Source organism: Haliotis rubra, unplaced genomic scaffold, assembly GCF_003918875.1.
Source record: "Haliotis rubra isolate DU_JTF1 unplaced genomic scaffold, ASM391887v1 Scf108, whole genome shotgun sequence".
In the NCBI taxonomy this organism is placed as follows: domain Eukaryota; kingdom Metazoa; phylum Mollusca; class Gastropoda; order Lepetellida; family Haliotidae; genus Haliotis; species Haliotis rubra.
The window spans coordinates 401,365-424,452 of record NW_025764981.1 but is presented as its reverse complement, the minus strand read 5'-3'; the positions used below and the strand labels follow the sequence as shown (position 1 = coordinate 424,452).

General features: G+C 40.3%; 1 protein-coding gene across 1 annotated transcript; it reads right to left on the bottom strand.

The window, feature by feature from the left end:
* Nucleotides 1–18,031: 18,031 nt before the first annotated feature.
* On the bottom strand, nt 18,032–22,927 carry LOC124280975 (sodium-dependent dopamine transporter-like). The gene is made up of 6 exons (XM_046716988.1): nt 22,818–22,927; nt 22,362–22,493; nt 21,796–21,895; nt 20,865–20,965; nt 19,203–19,373; nt 18,032–18,210 (listed from the first exon to the last, which is right to left on the bottom strand). The coding sequence occupies exons 1-6, from the start codon at nt 22,869–22,871 to the stop codon at nt 18,118–18,120; spliced, it is 651 nt and encodes a 216-aa protein (XP_046572944.1). The 5' UTR covers nt 22,872–22,927; the 3' UTR covers nt 18,032–18,117.
* Nucleotides 22,928–23,088: the final 161 nt, after the last annotated feature.

Genomic DNA, 23,088 nt, shown 5'->3' with positions numbered 1-23,088 from the left:
CTAAAATTCCAACTGATTATGACTATTCATATTCGCATGTGTCATAATAAAATTAATAATACGTACAGCAATATTTGCAGAAGGTCAGTGCAAAGGAATGTCCAGTATTGACTATCCTCAGGAACAATCATAATATTATTGTGGATGAAGCAGTTTTTAAAGGTGGCGAGTGACAAGGTCACTCTTACCGTTCTTACCATAACACCAACCCACAGCAATGCACTCAAGGATGCCAAACACAGCCGTCGATGGGAAGTAGGTATACCAGTCAATCAGCGTCACCACGTATATCCCACCCTAAAATATTTGATTGTTCAAAAGCGTTTAAAAACATTTTGAAGGGCGCCAATGGTGATGCAGTCTAACTCTTACCATAACACCAACCTACAGCTATGCCCTTAATGCAAAACATGGTCGTTGATGGGAAGTAGGTTTACTGGTCCATCATCGTCACGAGGAATATCCCACCCTTAAAGGCACAATGTCACACATTTTCGACAATACATTGTGCTATATTACATATATCAGGGCATATGCACTCACTTTAGCTTCCTATTGATGCAATAAAAGACTTATCATCCCTTACGATTTGCCTGAAAATGATAACTAAAACTTCAAGGCAAACAGCTTCCGAGAAGAGAACACTTGCCATATATGGAATTTAAACGATTGCTCCGTACATCGAAAACTGTCGCACGCGCTGTTGTCGGTTTTTGCGGAACTGGTTTCAATCACAAGTTGCGCAAGATATTCATATTCATATCCCGCCCTTAAATATGTAGGATGTGCTCAAAGGATAGAAACATTGTATGTAACAGCTTCCTGATATTCACACGTGTATATTTCGGTTATTACCAAAGTTTAATTGGAAATGGCAAATTTCTGTCGTTCGTCATACAATCATTATATATAAACATTGTTATATATATTCATTCAATTTTGTTTCGGATAACAAACACGCATTATACAAAATAATTAAAATGCACTTAATCGGGAGGCTTTACTTCCACATACGTTATTAGAGTCTACATATCCAAATAGATGGTAAAGTACTATATAAAGCTTAATATAGGGTTCTTCTTTAACGATCAAATCAAATCAAGGCATACATACGTAAAAAATACAAGCAGTTCACCCAAAGACCTTTTGTTTTCACAGGTGTATATATGCAATTGTCCATGTATTAATGAACGTAAACGGGGGGTTAGCATAACCGGTATATCTTTTTGCACTTGTCAGCCAAACCTGCAATTATGCAATATTTAGAAGTCCAGTCAGGTGTGCCCACCTTACCTGTGAAATATATATCAAACGAAACAAGAAGAGCCTGAGGAACACCATTACCTGTAACCCGTGAAGATCCGGGTTAGAATTGATCTTCAGTCACCCATGCTAGGTTTAAAAGGCGACTAACGGGATCGGGTGGTCACTTGGTTGACAGCCTCCATATAGCTGGAACATGCTGAGTGTGACGTTAAACAACAAACCAACCAACCAACCATTACCTGTGAAATATATATCAAACTAAACAGGAAGAGACTTGAGGAGTACCATTACCTGTGAAACATACATCAATCCAAACAAGAAGAGACTTGAGGAGTACCATTACCTGTGAAATATATATCAATCCAAACAGGAAGAGGCTGAGGAGCACAGCACCGATGATAAGCCAGCGTCGCTTCATCAGCCGCGGAAACATATCCTCCAAGGCAGCGATGACTATTTCAACTCCCGGTACCTGGACATGTTGCAACAACCGAAAGAGTGTCAAGTTTATGAGAATTTAACAAATCATCTCCACAATGTTTCAACATTTTCTGTGCTTGCTATAAACTTGTTCAGTATGGACCATGAGATGCAATGACAGAATGTATAGCATATGGACAAAGTATGTACAAAGAGCATGAACAGTCCGTAACTTTTCTCTAAACAGAATGGAATCTTCAGCATCTTGGATGGAGTACTGATTCAGACCCTGGTCAGATTAGTATCAGTTATGTAATTATAACCAATCCTACATTAATAAGCATGTATTGTTTTATTTTGTAAAAGACTACTAATTGATTCTGAGAGAACTGGAGCTTATTCATTACCATGGAATCAACAGCCAAGGACATCAAGGTCAGGAAGGTCATCACAGACCATAGCTGGGGCAGAGGGAGAGCGGAAATGACCTCGGGGTAGACGATGAAGGCAAGGTCATACCCTGAAACACATGCGGTATCAAATGTATCTAAAGGTAATATTTTATATAGTTCTAAACAAAATTCAAATCCCATCTTAAAGGAGCTGGATAGCAGCATATATGGTTAAGATAATTTCATGTGAAATACCGAAAGGGGATGATGAATATACTCAGCGAGACGTTGCAAAAACCGTCCATGAATTATTTGAGTGACACTGATGGTATTATGCCCACACTAGGCTTGAACTATCGTCATTGCACCATTGGTGCATGTTCGATGCAGAGCATAAGAACGAAGTAGTGGAAATAGTTCTACTCGAACCAAATACATTATCAAGCATCATGAATATACGAACCGAATGGTCGCAAATCGTCGTTACAAATAACATACTCTGAAACATCACAATGTCACCATTTTCTCATGCCGGTGATGCAGATGTTAGACACGTACCTCTTCAGTTAATCCTACGTGAACAATGGTGGTTCTAAGTGAGTGAGTTTTGTTTTACGCCGCACTCAGCAATATTCCAGCTATATGGCGGCGGTCTGTAAATAATTTGGACCGGACATTCCAGTGATCAACATCATGGGCATCGAGCTACGCAATTGGGATACGATGACATGTGTCGACCAAGTCAGCGGGCCTGACCACCCGATCCCGTTAGTCGCCTCTTACGACAATCACGGGTTGCTGAAGATAAATTCTAACCCGGATCTTCATGGGTATTCTTAATGGCGTAGAAACACACTCCTAGATTTTCCCCTGCAGAGTTTGAGACAACCTGACCACATGTACCCCTACACTCGTTGTGATTACATTCCAAATTCATACATATATAGAGAATACTACACGAGGTCTCATTACATACGAATTATACGAAACAAGTGTCCTTCCTATGGTATCTGACCTCGCTTTCGCTCGGTCAGATACCATAGGAAGGTCACGAGTTTCGTATAATTCGTATGTAATGAGACCGAGTGTGGTATTTTATTTATTACCCACGTCTTACATGCATTTAAATTGACAAAATAGCGTATTTTTGTTATGTTTTTGGTTTCAAACCGAAACCGGTTTCATTAAGAGGTTGCGGAAGAGTTTTGTACTGTAGTACAATATTTGCATGACGTCACACTAATGACGTCACTGCCATGGTAACCGACGTCACGATGCATGTCAGTTGTCATCGCCTCGTACAGCCTCCTACAGTAAACTACTCCGTTGCACCTCGTTTCTTGGTTTCCAGTTGCTTTATTCGGCTAACATCACTGGTGGAAACATTGCGTTTATATTTTTCGACAGATATAATGTCTCAGTTCGACTCACAATTAAACAGCGACACGGCAACTTTCGCAATGTTTACATTCCCACAATGCATTTAAGTTGTGGAATGAATGAATTCACGTGTTTGTTATGAATGAAAAAATAGTTACGTCAGAATGTGACCTAATTGAGAGGTCATCGGTTATCCAATCAAATCGTTAGAATTTCAGGTCAAGTCGTTACGACACAGGTCAACGCGATACGACACTCGTGTGACGTACGAGATTAATATGCAACTACCCATACGTTGACCACGTGGGTAATAAATACGATTTCCTAATGTATCAATGTTTTACTTGCCAGAAGACTGAAACGTTTCAACAGTTACTCCACGTTGGTAGGCCACGTGACCAACAACAGAGAAGAAAGCGAAGCCAAAGAAAACGTTGGAGAGTGAATCCACCAGGCAAATTATTATTGCATCCCTTGAAAAAAAACACACTTAAGCAATATACGATGGTAATAATAAGAACGATTGAAATAACAAAATGTACTACAGGCTCAACCAGGCACACCATCAGTTCCAGGCGGTGAAGCTTTATTTACATCTAATTCTGCCTCGCGAAACACCTTATACAGTTATTATCGATGTTTTCTTATTGCCCACAGAAGACAGGGAAGGTGGGGTAGCTTAGTGTTTAAAGCGTTCGCTCGTCACACCGGAAATCCGGGTTCGATTCCCTTCATGGACAAAATGTGTGAAGCCCATTTCTGGTGTCCACCGCCGTGATATTGCTAGAATGTTGCTAAAAGCAGAGTGAATCTAAACTCACACACTCCAAGCTGACATTTTTCGAAGAACCCTTTTCCCCATTCATCTAAACTGTCTTCCTTTAGGGATGTCTTGGTAGAATGGAGATACATACAGTGTATTCACCGTAGAGAAGTTTACATTAAGACAGAAACAGCGTGTCTCCAATTGTCTGCAAATTGTTATGTGGCAGTGTTGTTTAACGTGGAACAGCGTTGTATTGTATCATTACAGATTCATTAGGGGACCGTTGTGTGCTTGTAACTATATTCAGAGGATTCCTGAGCATCCATAATATTCTAGTTCAGTCTGACTCAAAACAGGAACTTCAGACGCTTTCGTAATTATAAAAGTGTCCAACTTGAATCACATCTGATATTACAAGATCCGCAGTTGTGTTGAACATCACTTTGCGTCCTGCATTCTCACGCTGAGCCAATTTTTTAATCTTGACCACTGCTGCCTCAGAAGAATATTATCATTGCTGCCTGTAATGTACAACCACTGCTTCTATAGTATATTGTAATTGTATTTACACTGCCGCTCTATTTTAACCTTCCATTGCAATGTCTTTCTTGTGATTTGTTCATCTACACCACTGCATTGTTGTTTCAACTTGGGAGTGAGTGAGTGAGTTTAGCTTTACGCCGCACTCAGCAATATTCCAGCTATATGGCGGCGGTCTGTAAATAATCGAGTCTGGACCAAACAATCCAGTGATCAACAGCATGAGCATCGATCTGCGCAATTGGGAACCGATGTCATGTGTCAACCAAGTCAGCGAGCCTGACCATCCGATCTCGTTAGTCGCCTCTTACGACAAGCATAGTCGCCTTTTGTGGCAAGCATGGGTTGCTGAAGACCTATTCTACCCCGGATCTTCAACTTGGGAATCGACACGTCACACAGAAATGGTTTGTGTTATTGCTGGTTGTGTCCTTTCTTTTATTGATACACCAATAAATACTGATTGGTAAGTAACATATACCTGAAGCAGTTGTTATCCTTTCTGTTGTGTCCAGACATAGTGATGATACACCCCATGGATATACCCATGGAAAACAGGGCGTAGCTACATGATTGAATCCATATCTGAAACCATCCCGTAAATATACAGTCCTTATCAGAATTATATGACACAACTTAACCTTTAAAGGAGGCATTTTCCATTATTTCATGAAGTGCAATTTAGCGTTACTGACATAAGAGTATTGTCAAGAAACATATTCTATTCTTTCACTTCATTGATAAAACAAGTGCACTGCACAGATATTCTTCCATAGGAACGTGCATTCGTATTATTGTACGGAGTGATACACATGTTCCTTGAATACTGGCAGTCGTTTCCCCAACTTCATCTGCATACAATAGAGTAGGGTTTTCTGTCGCTTTATCATATTTGTCCGGCTTATTACGCTGTGCAACTATAGAAATATTCTTTGAAAACATGAAAGGAATCGAACCAGAATGTACCCACTTTAGCGTCAGTAAGCTTGTCAAACTTAGGGTAGATGTAATAGTATATTCCTTCTGCTGAACCCGGAAGAAGACAGCCCCGGATGAGGAAGACAAGGATAAGGATGTAGGGGAGAGCTACGGTCACGTAGACAAGCTAGTAGGAAGCAATAAATGAGCGAATGAGTAAAGACTGGATTATACAACTATCATCGTGAATGGCAGATTTTGATCTCATTGGTTTAATATGAACTGACGGTAGATTAATGAAAGCAGGAATTCTTAATATATTATTGACATTGTGTTAAATGTTGAAAAGTGTCGACATAGTCTATGTTTTCAGTCACATTCTCTGTGATGCTCAAGACCGAATATGAAGGATTACACATATTACCTTCCCTGATACTTTTATTCCTTGAAATATCCACAGAAATAAGATCACCGTGGTGACGGCGAGACATCCGACAAGATGCCATCTCAGACCTCCAAGATTGTCCAGGCCATCACTCTGTCCATGCATCTGGAATCTAAAAAAGGAATCAGCCTTAAGTCTGCAGCAATATACTAGATAAGAGATGATAGTAAGGTGGGTGTGTCAGCTTGATATAAAGGAAAACCCAGAGTGATGCAGGCCTTAGATATAAAGACCAACAACCAAATTTAGGACAAATTTCACTGAGCGATTTTTTCACTTTGGTGCGTGCACTGGTTTGGTCTGTCAGATCAAGTCGTATCATCATATGCAAGGTATTTGATTGATCTAAGATCGTAGAATAAATTATAAACAAATACATAAATTGCTGAGTTATAATTTCAGTATAATGTTGCAAATACATGCAAGAGATTTGCTAAGAACAAAGCAGTAACGTGTCAATACCTCAGTAAACCTAACACAACAGTGTGAGGCAAAAGTTATTGTGACATGGTATTTTTTAGACTGGTAATCTTACGAATGAATTTTTGGATATGAACCAGAGAAAGTGCATGTTGTAATGGCCGAAGAAACGATCCCAAGCACGTGAGCGGAGCAAAGTTCTCTTCACCGCTTATTCAAGTTTCCTACCCTGGCTCTGACCCGTGAAGATCCGGGGTAGAATAGGTCTTCAGCAACCCATGCTTGCCACAAAAGGCGACCATGCTTGTCGTAAGAGGCAACTAACGGGATCGGGTGGTCAAGCTCGCTGGCTTGGTTGACACATTGCGCAGATTGATGCTCATGCTGTTGATCACTGGATTGTCTGGTGCAGACTCGATTATTTACAGACCGCCGCCATATAGCTGGAATATTGCAGAGTGCGGCGTAAAGCTAAACTCACTCACTCACTCACTACCCTGGCCCTGATTTTAACCTAACGAGTAGCGACGTTTACGACGTCATCTGAATCATCCAACAAATCAAAGCTGCAGGAAATCCGTAGGACTTAAGTCGACGTTTAGTGTCAGTTGCCAGACCTGCATCAATGCACATGGTCCACATACTCGATACGGATCGTGTGTACTTGATTGTGAACCCTCTCTGTTGTGGCGCATCAGCATATGGCAGGTTCTTTTGGACAGTTGTTTGTTACCAGAGGCGGTGAGGTAGCCTAATGGTTAAGGCGTTCGCTCGTCACGCCGAGGACCCGGGTTCAATTCCCCATATGGGTACAGCGTGTGAAGCCCATTTCTCGTGTCCCCCGCCGTGATATTGCTGGAATATTGTTAAAAGCGGCGTAAAACTGAGATCACTCACTCACCGCTAGTTACGATACCTTGAAGCATTTGTCTTGTAATAACATTTCATTCGCGGCAACAAAACTTTAACTCTGATTCTGTTTGTGTGTCTCAATAACTTTTGCGTTTGAGTATGTTTGTGAATGTACTTCCAGAATTCTTCGGCAGCTGTCATCGTTCCGTCTGTTTCATTAAAGGTGAGTCTTGCGTCTGTTGTGTTAGGCGTTGTATCGTTAGATACACCTGTAGCGTTCTTGCTGTATATGCATGATGGAGTGTTCCATGTGTTGTCACAGCTGTCCCAGGGCAGGTTGTGTGAGAACGAGTAGTAGAAGTAGTACATGTACCAAGTAAAGTTGACGTTGTAGTAGCTAACGAATATCCACGTAACAATAGCACCGCCAATGCCTATTCCTGCAAGAGTAGGGAATGTATAGATCAGTTCAAGAGCTGTCATCCCCATTAACATAAATGGAATATGCCTATACGCATATACAGGTAAATATATAAATTGCATGCAGGAATGCTAGCAGCAACTAACAAAGAAACAGTTCCTCATTTTGACAGTTTGACATACAAGTAGCAAACAGATTGAACAGATTTTATATTCATTGTCCTGGACATACGCTGTTGGCAAGGCACCAAGGAGAAAACAGAGAAGTAAGCAATCATCATTGTTCCATAGACTGATGAATATATCAACATCTAATCTATCAATTATTGGACCCGTGAGGATCCGGTTAGAATTGATCTTCAGCTTGTCGTAAGAGGCAACTAGCGGGATTGGGTGGTCAGACTCGCTGACTTGAATGACACATGTCAAGATCGATGCTACTGCTATTTATCACTGGGTTGTCTGGCACAGACTCGATTTCCAGTCCGGCGCAGACCGGCGTTAAATAAAAAAAAAAAACCAATTGGTGCTTCAATCACTACATCTCTATTGGTTTACAATGTATAAATACATGTCTACCAATATCAAGCGAATGTGCCACATTAGTATTCTTTTGATTGCAGAAGTCAGCAACGTTCACGTAAGAGTCAAGCAATATCATAAATAAATGTTCAACAGCTGATGGTGCAAGTAGCCACAGTCTATTTACATTGTCTGTACGTATTTGACAAGACATTGAGAAATTATCTCTGGAATGGAGATTATTGATTAATTCCTGAGATTCTTCAAATTCATTAATATTTTGTTATATCATTGCCAGTTACTGGAAGACAAATGTGAAACCGTCTCTGAAACACACGTTCATTGAATCCTGGCAATAATAGACGACTCGACCATCCACTTATACCAATACATAATATTACAAGAGGATGCTTACTATCTGAAACCATCCAACTTTATGTCTGGAAAGTAGATTACTATTCCCGCTTCACACAAAGCTATGGTTCTTTTTTTAAACTTGGTTTGGCTCCCAATTGAAGTATGGCATATTTCTCTATTGCCACAAGGACATGTAGAAGCATTACCTTTGAAAGCAGGGCACATATTCCAGACTTTTATAGGTCCACTCTGAGAGAACTGCCCGATTGTCATCTCCAGAAACACACAGGGGATGGTTCCAATGATTGTGAAGAACATGAAGAGTATCAGGTATGCTCCTTGACAACAAACAAATAATAAGCATTTCGGGAAATCAATTAAGGCCGCTTTTTTGTTAATATTATCTTGGAAGATCAGACTGGTGCATAGCGGAGGACTGGTTGGTGTTGTTCGGTCTCAATTATTTACAGGTTATGTGGCTTTGTGTTGTGTGAATTATTAACCAGAAATTAATATATACTCATGAAAACCAATAAGGGAACACATGGAAGAACACGTGTTCCGTTATTCTTTTCCAGGTTTCTTCACAAGCTGAACATGAACAATATCAGGAACGCTCCTTTCCAACAAAGAAATCATAATCATTAAAGGAAGTCAATTGATTAATGTCTCTCGCCAACAGTCTAATTACGAAACTTAGCTGCAAGCTGGTCAGTACCTGCTCCCTCGACGGACACGGGGACTGGGCTACTGTCCACCTTAGTAGAATTTCTTCAACCTAAACAGTGGGACTTTAGGAAGGGTGTATGCCAATCAGATGCCGTTATTTGAAAATATCCCAAATAGTTCTTGTCTGAGTTTAATAAAGGATCCCAGCAATGTAGGCTTTTCGGATTTTCTAATGCCTGGATGGTATAGTGAGATTAGTTATTAAAACACACATTTGATTTATTGGAATCAGAAAACTAAATAACCCCACTTTGCCGTTGCTAGAAAAATCTGAAAATTTACTTAGGTTTATACAACGTTTAATGCAAGTACACAGCTAATGCTTATATGTATTTCTTATGAAACAAAGAAGTTCCGTTCGTATCCTCAAAACAGTGTTTTTTCAGGCAATTAAATTGCTTGCAATACAGCGATTACTACTCCCTTGCTGTAAGCCGTGTTTGGTGGTATAAACCTTCACATGTTATTTGTCATCATTCACTTGATGGTCAGTTAATGAATTTTATAACCGGTATAACTAGTGGTAACACCACTTAGATTACCCGACAAAGGTTCCCATTTGGCATTTCTCGTGTCTGGAGTAAATACTCAACATTATAAATTAAGGTTTGATGTGTCAAATGTATTACATCTTATGTAATATGTGCATGGAAAAGAAGAAGCAAGAGGAATTATCAGCTGAGTTACAAAAACAAACATCGATTAACCGATAACATGCTGATTGATTAATTACTTTTATCTTGCACAGCTGACTAGTTAAAAGGTAGTGTTTATGTATGTAGATTTACTAATCTATTTTTCAATTCAATTCTTTATTGTATGAAAGGTCATAGGCCCATATACAAAAGAGATACATCTTGACAATGGCATATATAATCAATTTTCTAACTAATCAATTCTTCAATACTTATCTATACAGATCGATGCTGATGCTGATGATCACTGGATTGTCTGGTCCAGACTCGATTATTTACAGACCACCGCCATATAGATGGAATATTGCTGAGTGTGGCGTAAAACTGAATTCACTCTTTACTAATCTATACTGAATACACCCTGTCGTAAAGTGCCTGTGTAAAAACAACGTCCTTCCTTTAAAGGATTAACCGACAATACGTTGATTGAATGCTTATCATTGGCTAACTAAATTACATTTTTAAAGAATGGCGAACATCGTGCAATTAGTTGCCAGGTGTGCTATCTTGGTGACCATTGAGACTATACACCAATGTGAAAAACCTGAAACGATATATCACTTTTTCGCATATTAGACTGTTTAAAGACGCACGACATGGAACAGGATTCTTTTTCAGCTGCAGATGAATGGCATATCGTTCCTTTATGTGAATATATTGATGGATAAATTCCTCGAACGAGGTAATAACCTGACATCGTTGCTATTACTTTTGTCTGTTTTAATTTTAATATTTGCATTTTGTTTTTATTTATTTGTTGTAGCATTCAACAGAATCATATTTTCTACGCGAAGTGTAATGAGTCAGACAACATACACTAGGTCGCACTTAGGGCGTATGTGTGAAATATGATTCACGTTGGCAATCTATAAAATGTCCAGATATTACAGTCATGTTATGAATCACTATTAGTATGAGCAGAACATGTGCTTTTTATTAAGTTTCAAAATGCATACAAATATGATAATAAACTAATTTGGATTATAAGACAAAATATAAAGACTTATAGTGACTCCGTTATTTTTCTCAGTCCTAACATTTTTTGCTACTGGCAGATGTTTAAACTTCAAACTGATTTCATGTCTTATCATAATAATGAAGATGAACATATTATCGAGTTAAAATAATATTTCATCTTTGTTGATCAATCTATACTTATACTGTCAGTTGCGCATGCGGCTGGCGCATCAGAGGTCACGACCCAGTCAAGAATTCTGGGATATCATCCGGGTACTCACGGGAGAAAAACAATAACAAAAGCAACAACCAGTCCACGGAAATTGCTCTGGATCAGTGTCCCTTTAATGTAGTGGCGTTCTCTTGAGTGAAAATCTTCAGCAATACGTATTGTGAGTGCGACACTATACTGTTGCAAAAATACTTGAATATATTTAAGAATATATATGTGTTGTGAGGATGGAAAATAACATTTTGCTGATACAATGTGCCACCAGTGATACTCGCGTCAGTGCGTCTGAATTATGTGAGCGTATTATCTCCCTTGATTGCGAGTTGTCGGGATACAAAATGGCGGATGATTTCGAGATAATTGACTGACAATTATGCAGGGTAACAGTCTGATCAACTAATAGATGTTCACCCTACAGACACAACAAGTGGTGACTAAAGTCGGCTTGTCACACACACAAGACACACAGATTTCAATAGGCGTTTTTTAGCTTGCAAACTTTCATTGTAAGAGGTGAAATCGAAGACATTCGTCTAAACGATGAATAACTGTATAACTGTTCACACGATTACTCACATCTGTGAAAATGTCATTTGGGCTGACCTACCTCCTCCATTGCGCATGCAGTAGAAAGGAAATTTGATGAAAGCTCCGGCCCCGACTCCGAACCCCAAAAGGGTAATAACGTAATCCAGTTGACTTTGCCACTGTTCGTGCGTCATGGTTGTCTCCACACTTTAAACAAAGTAGCAACCAATGCTAAGTCACAGTGACAGTAAGTTACAAAGCTACGAAACGCATCCAAAACAACACCTGTTGAAGGTAACTGCAACATTATGAATATGTGCAAGTATATGTGAAACATAATGTACGGTACACATGTGGCAGTATTAGGCCTTTGTATCAAATCACCAATAAGACCAAAATACGTAGAAAGTGAGTGAGTGAGTGTGTTAAGATTTTAAACCTCATCGGCAATATTTCAGCCATATCGTGACTGAAACAAGTTATATTTTTACAATAGATAAAGGTAAATTATAAAAACATGTCATCGAAGGGCAGTAAAACAACTAGTTTATCACAGATGTCAATTTAAAACTAGTAATTAACACTAAAACATTTAACTATGGTTGGCAATACAATATAAAAACAGGCTATATACTGCCAATAACTGAAGTTAGATCACCATGCTAGGGACCATGGTGGCTTACAGTACTCTCGCTTCCTGCATGGACCTTAGCTGGATTTACATCATCCCTTCAGCTGTTAGCAATTTAGATAAATCTAGCCATACATTAAAATAACATATATACTACGATTAAACATAGTGGTAGGTTTAAATGTACTATGAATGTATCGGGACTTACGTACCCTCTCAGGAGGACAATAATTTTACAATACTTCAACCTCCTTTGAGGGTACAGCCACTAACAATATCAGCTACTAATCGAAACTACCAATAATAAAATATGTATCTATTGACAAACCATTTATCAAAATATATCTAGTAATTCTATTTCTTTTAAAAATTCAATGATTACATCATTATTTACATTAAAGAGATCCTTCACTGTTTTGACTTTGAAATATTTATCCCTTGTGATGGACAAATACGTAGAAAGTACACATAAACGTGAACATCAGACACTAACCAGTCACAATAATCTGTCCAAAGAGATTCAATCTGAAGTCAAAGCGAAATAGCGGAGGAATTTTTCCAGTCATATTAACCATAGCTAAGGATTATTTAGGCGCGCATCAAGCCATATTTTTCGTGTAAGCCCGAAAGGTTGCAAAGCTTTATATTTAGACAGTATTGAGGGTTTGCCCAACCTTTTTAGCCTGTGTAAGCCTGTGTTTTTTCTTAATGGTAGCTACGCCCCTGTTATTGGAAAGACACATGTCTTCGTCCCACCTGAATTCGTGTGGGGTAAAATATTTTGTAAAGTTCAAGACCCAAGTGAAGGAATATTATGGCTCTGTCCATTGTGACATCTTCTATGGGTTTCTAACCTGTATCTCTGCCGATGTATCCTTTCAGATGTAACGAGTGCTTATGTCTCTCCTTCTCTTCCTCGCTCCTCAAACCTGCTACTACTCTCTCTCATTATACATCATTAGTAATATTATTCACAGCCACGGAATACCATTTCGCTGCATTATGACCTGGCACAAAGGCAGAAATGCTTCAGTCAAAGTAGGTTGCACTACTAAACCGCCCATCGCCAGTCACAGGAGTACGTTAACAAGTGGCAGCGAGAGGAAGCTTTTCAAATTTGCAAACTGTTACTGCTGTAAATGAATTCAGAACAGAATGTTCATTTTCGTCTTCTTCTCCTCTTCATCATTCAGATTTATATAAATAAACGCTTCCCAACTTTTCAAAATTTGGTCAATACATGAGGCGTTAGCCCTTCGTCACGAGCACTCGCTTGAAGCAGCTCTGGATGCCCAACCGCCTTAAAGCGTATCACTGCTTATGTGCCGAAGAACAGTCATCCTACTGTTCCCTTTGGTGGAGGCACAGTTATGGTGTAGGAATGTGTCTCCCATGACTGTACGTTGACAATGGTGACTGTATGGGGAATTATTAATGGCCAGCGTTGCATCACGAGCGTTCTTAATCAAGTTGTGACTAATTTTGGCGACCACCCAATTCATACCAGCCCCCCATTCAATGGTGACAACGTGTGTGTGTGTGTGTGTGTGTGTGTGTGTGTGTGTGTGTGTGTGTGTGTGTGTGTGTGTGTGTGTGTGTGTGTGTGTGTGTGTGTGTGTGTGTGTGTGTGTGTGTGTGTGTGTGTGTGTGTGTGTGTGTGTGTGTGTGTGTGTTCGGAGAGGTTCCTGCAGAATAATACTATATTGAGGCTCTCCCATGACTTGCAACATGGACATAAAGACATATGGACATACTGATCGGTACCCAGTCGAGCACGTCTTGGATATTGTTGGTCGTCGTTTGGAGGCAAGGGTGTCTCCTGTACAAGATGTGGGTGAGTAGGAGGCAATTGCCTCAGGAACTTCTCCGTAGGCTCACTAGTTGCATGAGGAGAAGGTTGGAGGCTGTCATCCTATCGTTTCGGACACACCTCCATAGATTGTTAGTGGTTTAGACAGATACGATATCCGGCGCTATTTCATCATATGTCGTGGCAGATTATTACATACTCAGTAAACTGTATTTAAAATAAGAATCAACCTTACTGGCATTTGTCATGTACAGAGCATACAAACTAACATATTACCTACATTTTTGTTGTCTGCAGGCAAGTGTTCAATTTTCCATCAGATGATCAGGCAAATGAATACTACACCTTTTTGTTCAACGTGCCACTGTGCTACAATAGGAGAAGGGTTGGTGGTGGTTGTGTGTGTGTGTGTGTGTGTGTGTGGGGGGATTGGTTGCTTAAATATGCTCCATGTATATACATGTCATTTTTGCGGTGGATCATTCACACTCACGCTATACTATCTCCCTGCATTATGACATCTCACAAAACAGAAATACTGGAGTGTACTGCTACAATGTCCTTCGCAAGTCGAAACGAGGTTAGCTGGTATAAATGAATTCAGGACAGAATGTCACCATTTCATGTAGATCAATCATTACACCATTTCTTCTTCAGATTATATTAATAAATGCAGCAAAGGGATTACAGCCTGACATGTTGGGCGCCCTTAACTCAGAAACGTTTACGTTTTAGCCTTTTTGCTTTACCAGTGTCAGTCAACAGAACGGGAAGTACCAAAGCTGAGGCACCGAGAGCGATGGTGAGATGGACAACTTCAATTCGGATGCAAGCGTGACAGTTAGTAAGCGAGTTCTGCATATTTACCATGTTCTTTCCTGAGTCTTTGCAATCGCATTTGTGTAAGAAGGGGTAGCGAGTTCAATGATATAAATCATTACATTAATGTATTTGTTCTGAGTGAGTGAGTGAATGAGTTTAGTTTTACGCCGCACTCAGCAATATTCCAGCTATATGGTGGCGGTCTGTAAATAATCGAGTCTGGACCAGACAATCCAGTAATCAACAGCATGAAAATCGATCTGCGCAATTGGGAACCGATGACATGTGTCAACCAAGTCAGCGAGCCTGACCACCCGATCCCGTTAGTCGCCTCTTACGACAAGCATGGGTTAATGAGGGCTCATTCTAACCCGGACCTTCACGGGTCTATTTGTTCTGAGGATCTTTATGATGGTCGTTTTCCATCACACTTTCCACACATTCTGGGTCGCACCATAAACGGACCTCTGAGTCATCTCACACTTCATCACGACCAGCAGTCTGTGAAGACAGATATTTCTGATCTGGATATCCAGGTTGGGCCTGTTTCTGAATCTTGGCCATGGTTGTTGTAGGTGAGTATTATTAATGCTGATTGTATTGCCATTTCAACTGCTAATAAATGCTATAAATGTAATCGTATTGCCATTGATGTTATACTGCCAGACTAAATGAAATGTCTGATTGGCATTTTAGAAGTTAATGTATAATAAGAAAGGTATGATACCTTGGATCACAACTTCTTTATCATAGTGTGATGGGACACAACCCAACAAGAGTACTAGAATATGTACTTTACTAAGAAAGTGTAATCCCAAATAAACCATATGTTACATTTGACCAGTCTATAAAAGGGCTTTGTGCAATCATATGATACCTTGGATCACAACTTCTTTATTATATTATGATGCGACGTTTTGTACACGTTCTTATACCGTTGTCACGCAAGAGGGGAGTAATATATACCAAAACGTCGCAACATAATATAATAAAGAAGTTGGCATCCATAAAGTATCGTACCTTTCGTATTGCCAGACTAATGCTTACTGCCACTGTAATTGTTTTTGAAGTAATGAGTATTGGTTTGTACATACTGTTAATTTGAAAACACAATTGTTAATTGTATAACGTTTCTTTCTGATATCATCGCCATTTGATACTGAGTCAACACGTATTCATTATACAGTCGGGATTGTTCAATCTACTCTTTTAGCAGAAATTGGTCGCTCATATTTTCTAATTGCTGATTTCACTCTAAAGTCGTTTGTGTACGATACACGGAGTTCTTGAGGCTTTGTTACTGTGACTCTGCTAGATTTACAGCTATTGGCCCGATGTATATCGTTCTTGAGATAGCCAAACGCATTTGTCGGACAGTCTGGCGAACACAAATGTTTTTGCACAAAATATTCTGTGTCGAGTACAAGATTACGTGAGCTCCATTGATGTCCCAACTGACATGGGTCATATTCTGAGGAAACTTCAGAATGTCTTCGGATGTGTGAGTGAGTATAGTTTTACGACACTTTTAGCAATATTCCAGCAATATCACAGCGGGGGACACCAGAAATGGGCTTCACACATTGTACCCAAGTAGGGAATCAGCATGACGAACGAACGCTTTAAACACTGGATTATCCCACCGCCCCCTGGTAAATGGAGGCACTGGACGTTGTATTATTCATCAACCATTCTTAGGCCCGTGTTCCCTACAAATACTTTCAGTTTTGGAAGCTGTATGGCATTGCATGGCATTACGTCATCAAACCCGTCCTTACCCTGGCAGAACTAAAAGAAGGATATGATTTCCTAACGATTTTTTGTAGGAACTTTGAAAACTTATACAAGTTTAGGCAATGAGTGAGTGAGTATTGTTTTACGCCGCTTTTAGCGATATCTCAGCAAGATCACAGCGGGGGACACCTTAAATGGGAGTCACACCGTCCCTCCGAGGGAATGAGATTCGGGAATACTCGATGATGTCCCGAATCTTCATTGAAATCACTGGAGAGAAATATGGTTCCGAGACATCTACTATCACCACTGCAAGCTACTATGGTATAGACTCTTCTACTGAAAATCTGAACAATACTGTCTGGAATCTGCATTCGCACATATTTGTCTTATTTGCTGTACATGTCTACTCTATATGTGTGTCGGTGTCCCAAAATACACTAAACCTCCTTTTCATCACTGGAGAACAGAGCTTAAAATGTAGTGAAATGGACCATGACCCTGAACTGCATCAGCCGGGATATACCTTTTACTTCAAAATTCTTCCCAAGATGAAAATGGGACACTTAGGGACAACGATACCGAAGAATCCTTCGATTAACACAAGGAGTAACCTGAAAGAATACCGATAATGATGAACTGTCTGAAGATTTTGAATTATAAGATACCGGCTATCTGAACGTTCGACGTTGACCGTGGGCTCATTGGCTGCAGATTGACATGTGATAAGCTTGCATACACGCGTATATAAACATCAAACGTCGATACTGATACATTCACTGACAATCAGTTTTGACAGGTACAACAGGACAATGTAAGAGTACGTCTTTACGGACACAACATCAGAGCTCCTGTGCGCCATAGTAAATACACTGACCCGTGAAGATCCAGGTTAGAATTGATCCTCAGGCTCGCTGACTAGGTTGACACATGTCACCGTATCCCAACTGCGTAGATCGATGTTCAAGTTATTGATCACTGGATTGTCTGGTCCAGACTCGATTATTTACAGACCTCCGCCATATAGTTGGACTATTGCTGTTGGAGTTCGGCGTTAAATAACAACCAACCAACCTGAAAATACTATCAAACTCGGCTGAGTCGAAGTTGAAGGAAACTGAGTAAATACTTCGAGTTATCCCAGATTCGACACAACCGTAAACTGACGACTACACAAGGAATAACTAGACAGGGAAAAGCTACCAAGCGTTTACTTCAAGACAACTGTCAGTTCGACACATCAAAGTTTGACACAACAATGTTTGGCTGTGGTACAAAGGTTTAAAGCATTGGCTGAAGAACTGCGGTGTATGGTGGTTCTTCCTGGGATGAAGGGACCCAGCATTTCTTTGGTTTTATAGCCCTTTTCAGTTTCTGGAACAAATGTCATTGTTGAGAGTTATGTAGCCCATATGTGAGTTCTTGATAAGTAACTGCTTTGTTAAATCATGACGTGTGTGTGAATAGTGTAAAGAATTGATATGATTACTTCTCTGTCTTTAGCACTGTACTGATGGGTAAGGTAAACATGCCCATGCCCGCAGCACATGTATTTGCCACGTCAAGATTCAACTAATCAATTACCTTTTCTAGAAGTCAAAAGTCAGCTGATACGATCTACAAGACTGTAGTCTGTCTCACAGTCCCTGAACCACATTATGTTCCCTACTGCCAAACCCTCTCAGTGCTAAAGCCTCTGAATCTCTGGTCTCCCTGGGGCTCCTTTTCAATTTAAATGGGTTTGTTTGTTACTATCAAAAGTATATATATTCAGAGACTAAGCATTAGTCTAACAAGACTGCAACAGGTGTGGTGATTCGTTAGTTGAGAAGATTAACGTTTAAGTTCAGTCGAAGCATGTTGTTACGCAAAGATTTGGAATGATATTAATTCCACTTTTTAATACGAACATGAAGATTGGGACGGAAACCGTCAATGTAAAGCAAAGATAATTAAAACGCTTTTTTCAGCTTTGTTTCAGATAAACGAATATATTTTGACATTTCTTTAAGCGTGTACTTTTACAAAAGAAACATATTAGCCCTTAGTAGGTTCAAAACCTATATAACTTCGCTCTGTCAATATATGTCAATAATGACACATGCATACAGCTACATGTAGAACATCTTGGTACCATCTATATAAAACGTCCATAATTGTGAATGAATGTTCATACCATCCTCTATTTGATAAAACATATAACAGACCCTTTCCTGACCCAAATCTGAGTGCTGATTTGACATGGTCATTGGCTTAGTTGACACTCATTCCTGTACAACTGTCAGCACAGAGACAACATAAGTATGTATACTTAAATCTTAATGGAAACGTAACTCCATTTTTCATACAATGGATAAGACAAATACCTCGACAAGTGAAGTCCCGGGTGCTCTGTAGACCTTCCACGTGAATACGATGGGGATTGGTAATATGGAAACAAGGGAGATCATCCACCCAATGATTGTGGCCCATCCGGGGAAGTTATAGTCGCCATATTTAGGTGGACGGTAGGCATAGAGGGAATAGGCAAAGACCACCTGAAGTATTTATACAGGATTACCATAATTAAATGATTATCAAGGAAGAATCAGTCTAAAAAGACTATTCAGTATGCATTTTGTAGATTCTGTAAATTTATAGTTATTTTGGGGGTGAAATATTTGATAAAGTTAAATAGATTCAAAGGCAAAATATTGAGCTGTCGTACTCAGCAATATTCCAGCTATGTGGCGGCGGTCTGTAAATAATCGTGTCTGGACTAGACAATCCAGTGATCAACAGCATGCGCATCGATCTACACAATTGGGATTCGATGACATACCTCAACCAAGTCAGCGAGTCTGACCAACCAAAGTTGATTCAGGCAGTTAGAATACCAATGTACATAGTCATGCTTTAACACAACGCGAGGGGAGAGTCACAAATGATGAGGACGAAATGTCTAAAATCGTGGATATGAAGCAAACAAACGTAAGATCAGAATGAATCGGGCAGGGCGGAAGAGGGATCCGAGCCTACAGTTAATGGATTCATAGCGACATTCAGTCCACAAGAGCACTTGGCCAGACATGCTGTACGAGTATGAGGAGTGAGTGAATTTTGTTTTACGCCGTATTTAAGGAATATTCCATCAATGTCACGGTGGGGGGAACCAGAATTGGGCCTCACACATTTTACCCATGTGGAGAATCTAACCCGGGTCTTCCGCGTGACGAGCGAACGCTTTAACCACTAGGCTACCCAATAGGTGTATTGGTTCACTGCTTGATGGGTGCATGCATACATAAGCTCCATGGAACTATGGGTCTGTAGTGTTATGGTGGGAATTTTGTGGATCGGAGTTTGAATGCAAACTCCTTCCAATTTGACGGAACGTCAAGGATTGTAAACACTGTTGAAAAGAAAAGCACAGTTATAAGTACAACCAAGTCATCAACCACAGACTGCAGATAAAACCTTGCAGCATTCACATATCCATGTGACTAAATGCAAGCGAGAACACATTGAAAAAGACTCTCCCATAGTCCGGGCGGCCAATACATGTAAGCAGCCGTAACTAGCTGTGCTGAGTTGCGCCCCTTGTGCTCACCAGGAACCTAGGATTCGAATCCCGAATTGCTACGATATAGGTTCCTGGTTTGTTCACGCCATACCCGTTCGTACATTTTGAATACGAATGTGAAGATCAGGACAGAAAAGGTCAACGTAAAGCAGACACAATTACAAACGGTTTACCCATCTGTTTCTGATGTTCACATCGTCCTCTATCCATGTAATAAAATAAAAAAACAGACCATTTCCTTGAAACAGAATGGTAAAACGTCTAAGAGCCGAATCAAGCTCGCATGCCGTGCTACTCTTCAACCAGCGTTGACCCAACCACCCCCTGACCTCTTTCACAGATCAGACCGCATTCCAATGTCAGTGCGGTACTCTCACAATCAGACAATCAACTTCCAAAGTAAAGTATGTACAAGCGAATGAATCTCTCTGTGGCTGAGAGTGAATTCCATGAGCCCCATACTTACGAGGAACAGCAAGGGACACACGTATTTCATACAGAGCTCAAAAACTCGAGGAATTCGTTTACCCCACATAGCATCGATAGCGTCTTGTAATCGCTGTGTTCCTGTAAATAAAATTGACAAAAACATTTTCCACAACTTCAGCAAACATCCGCTTGTATCAAAGCCTATTGTACGATTCCGACCGTAAGACAAGTATGTGTTTCTTAATGAGTACAAGGTGTCCACAAAATACTCCGGGCAATCAACACAGGAACTCACCATACACCCATGACATACTCCGAGGTATGAACACAGGAACTCACCATACACCCATGACATACTCCGGGCTATCAACACAGGAACTCACCATACACCCATGACATACTCCGAGCTATGAACACAGGAGCTCACCATACACCCATGACATGATCATCACTACACCCATGACATACTCCGGGCTATCAACACAGGAACTCACCATACACCCATGACATACTCCGAGCTATCAACACAGGAACTCACCATACACCCATGACATACTCCGAGCTATCAACACAGGAACTCACCATACACCCATGACATACTCCGAGCAATCAACACAGGAACTCACCATACACCCATGTATGAACACACAGGAACTCACCATACACCCATGACATACTCCGAGCAATCAACACAGGAACTTACCATACACCCATGACATACTCCGAGCTATGAACACAGGAACTCACCGTACACCCATGACATACTCCGAGCTATGAACACAGGAACTCACCATACACTCATTACATACTCCGAGCTATGAACACAGGAACTAACCATACACCCATGACATACTCCGAGCTATGAACACAGGAACTCAACCATACACCCATGACATACTCCGAGCTATGAACACAGGAACTCACCGTACACCCATGGCACACTCCGGGACATCAACACAGGAACTCACCATACAGCCAGCCTACAACGAGACACTCCAGGATGGCAAATACTGCTATGGATGGAAAGATGACGAACCAGTCAAACAGCGTCAGCACGTATATCCCACCCTAAATGTGAAATATATAATGTCAGTTCGTCTATCTCCCCGAGGAAGTGCAGCAGGTATGATTACAACGTATATCCAATATTCAATATAGAATGAATGAGATTGAAGCAAACGTTGATCCTTGCATACGCTAGCATCAAATTTAAGGTGTATAACAAATGAACAGAAAAGTAACCTGTTACCAATACTGCATGCGTCATTATACACAGCATCTTTGGTGAACACTACTCACAGTTAACCTCTGCATGTGAACATAAATCGTCAACACCAGAAAATAAATAGTTTTGATTATCTGCTAAAAGAGATTCCAATGTGAGTACTAGTTGAAATAGCGGTTAAAATGGTATCAATGGGTCACTGAACATCAGTGATGACACCAGGTGTCTACCCTGATGTTTCGTTCCATTCAGCTATTCTCTTTTAAGTCCTGCCCCATGCACACTGTGACGAGACAAATGCCGGCGTACCTCTGAAATGTATATGAGGCCAAATAGGGCGATGCTGAGGATGACGACACATTTCACAGCCCAAGACTGTTTCTTAGACAAGCGGGGCAAATGGTCTTCTATTGCTGAAACGATGATCTCTATCCCGGGCACCTGCACAGTAGGTGAGTGAGAGAGTCGGAGAGTGAGTCATTATGTACATATCGCAGATAGTAAAGTGGTTTGAATTTATCAGCGGGACAATATGTTCATATTGCAGATAATAAAAGTGGTTTGTATTTACTGGTGGGACAATATTTACACATCAAGCAAGTGATTTTCAATTACCAAACAGTTATCATGCCTTGAGGTAATTTTCATATTTCAATATTCAGAAATCGGAAGTAGTGAACGTTTTGCATTTTACGGCGTGTCGCAAGTAGTAGTGTCTTTAACCATCGAATCAACAGTCGTAGAATATGTACGGTATTCATTCACCATTGAGTCAATAGCAAGTGTCATCAAAGTGATAAAGGTTAACGCCGACCACATCTGGGATAGAGGCAAATAAGCCAGTATTTCAGGATAGACAATGAACGCCAAGTTGAAACCTGTAATATGAAAAAACCAATGTTATAAAAGGCAAGGCATTCATAAACACCAAATAACACTCTCTGAACAAAATCGACGTATAAGTTGTAGTTAGCTGTAAATATCTATGTCAAAGGCGAACTCGAATATTTGAGAGTTATGGCGTGGGGTTGTCGGG

Bases quoted from the DNA above. Each gene is read 5' to 3' on its own strand.
- LOC124280975 (XM_046716988.1), bottom strand. From the start codon at position 22,871: ATGTGGTCGGCGTTAACCTTTATCACTTTGATGACACTTGCTATTGAC. The intron at 19,374-20,864 runs GTAAGTATGGGG...TAAATACTTCAG, and splicing joins TGTGTCCCTTGCTGTTCCTC to GTGGTCTTTGCCTATTCCCT. The intron at 18,211-19,202 runs GTATTTGTCTTA...CATTTGTTCCAG, and splicing joins CCGGGACTTCACTTGTCGAG to AAACTGAAAAGGGCTATAAA.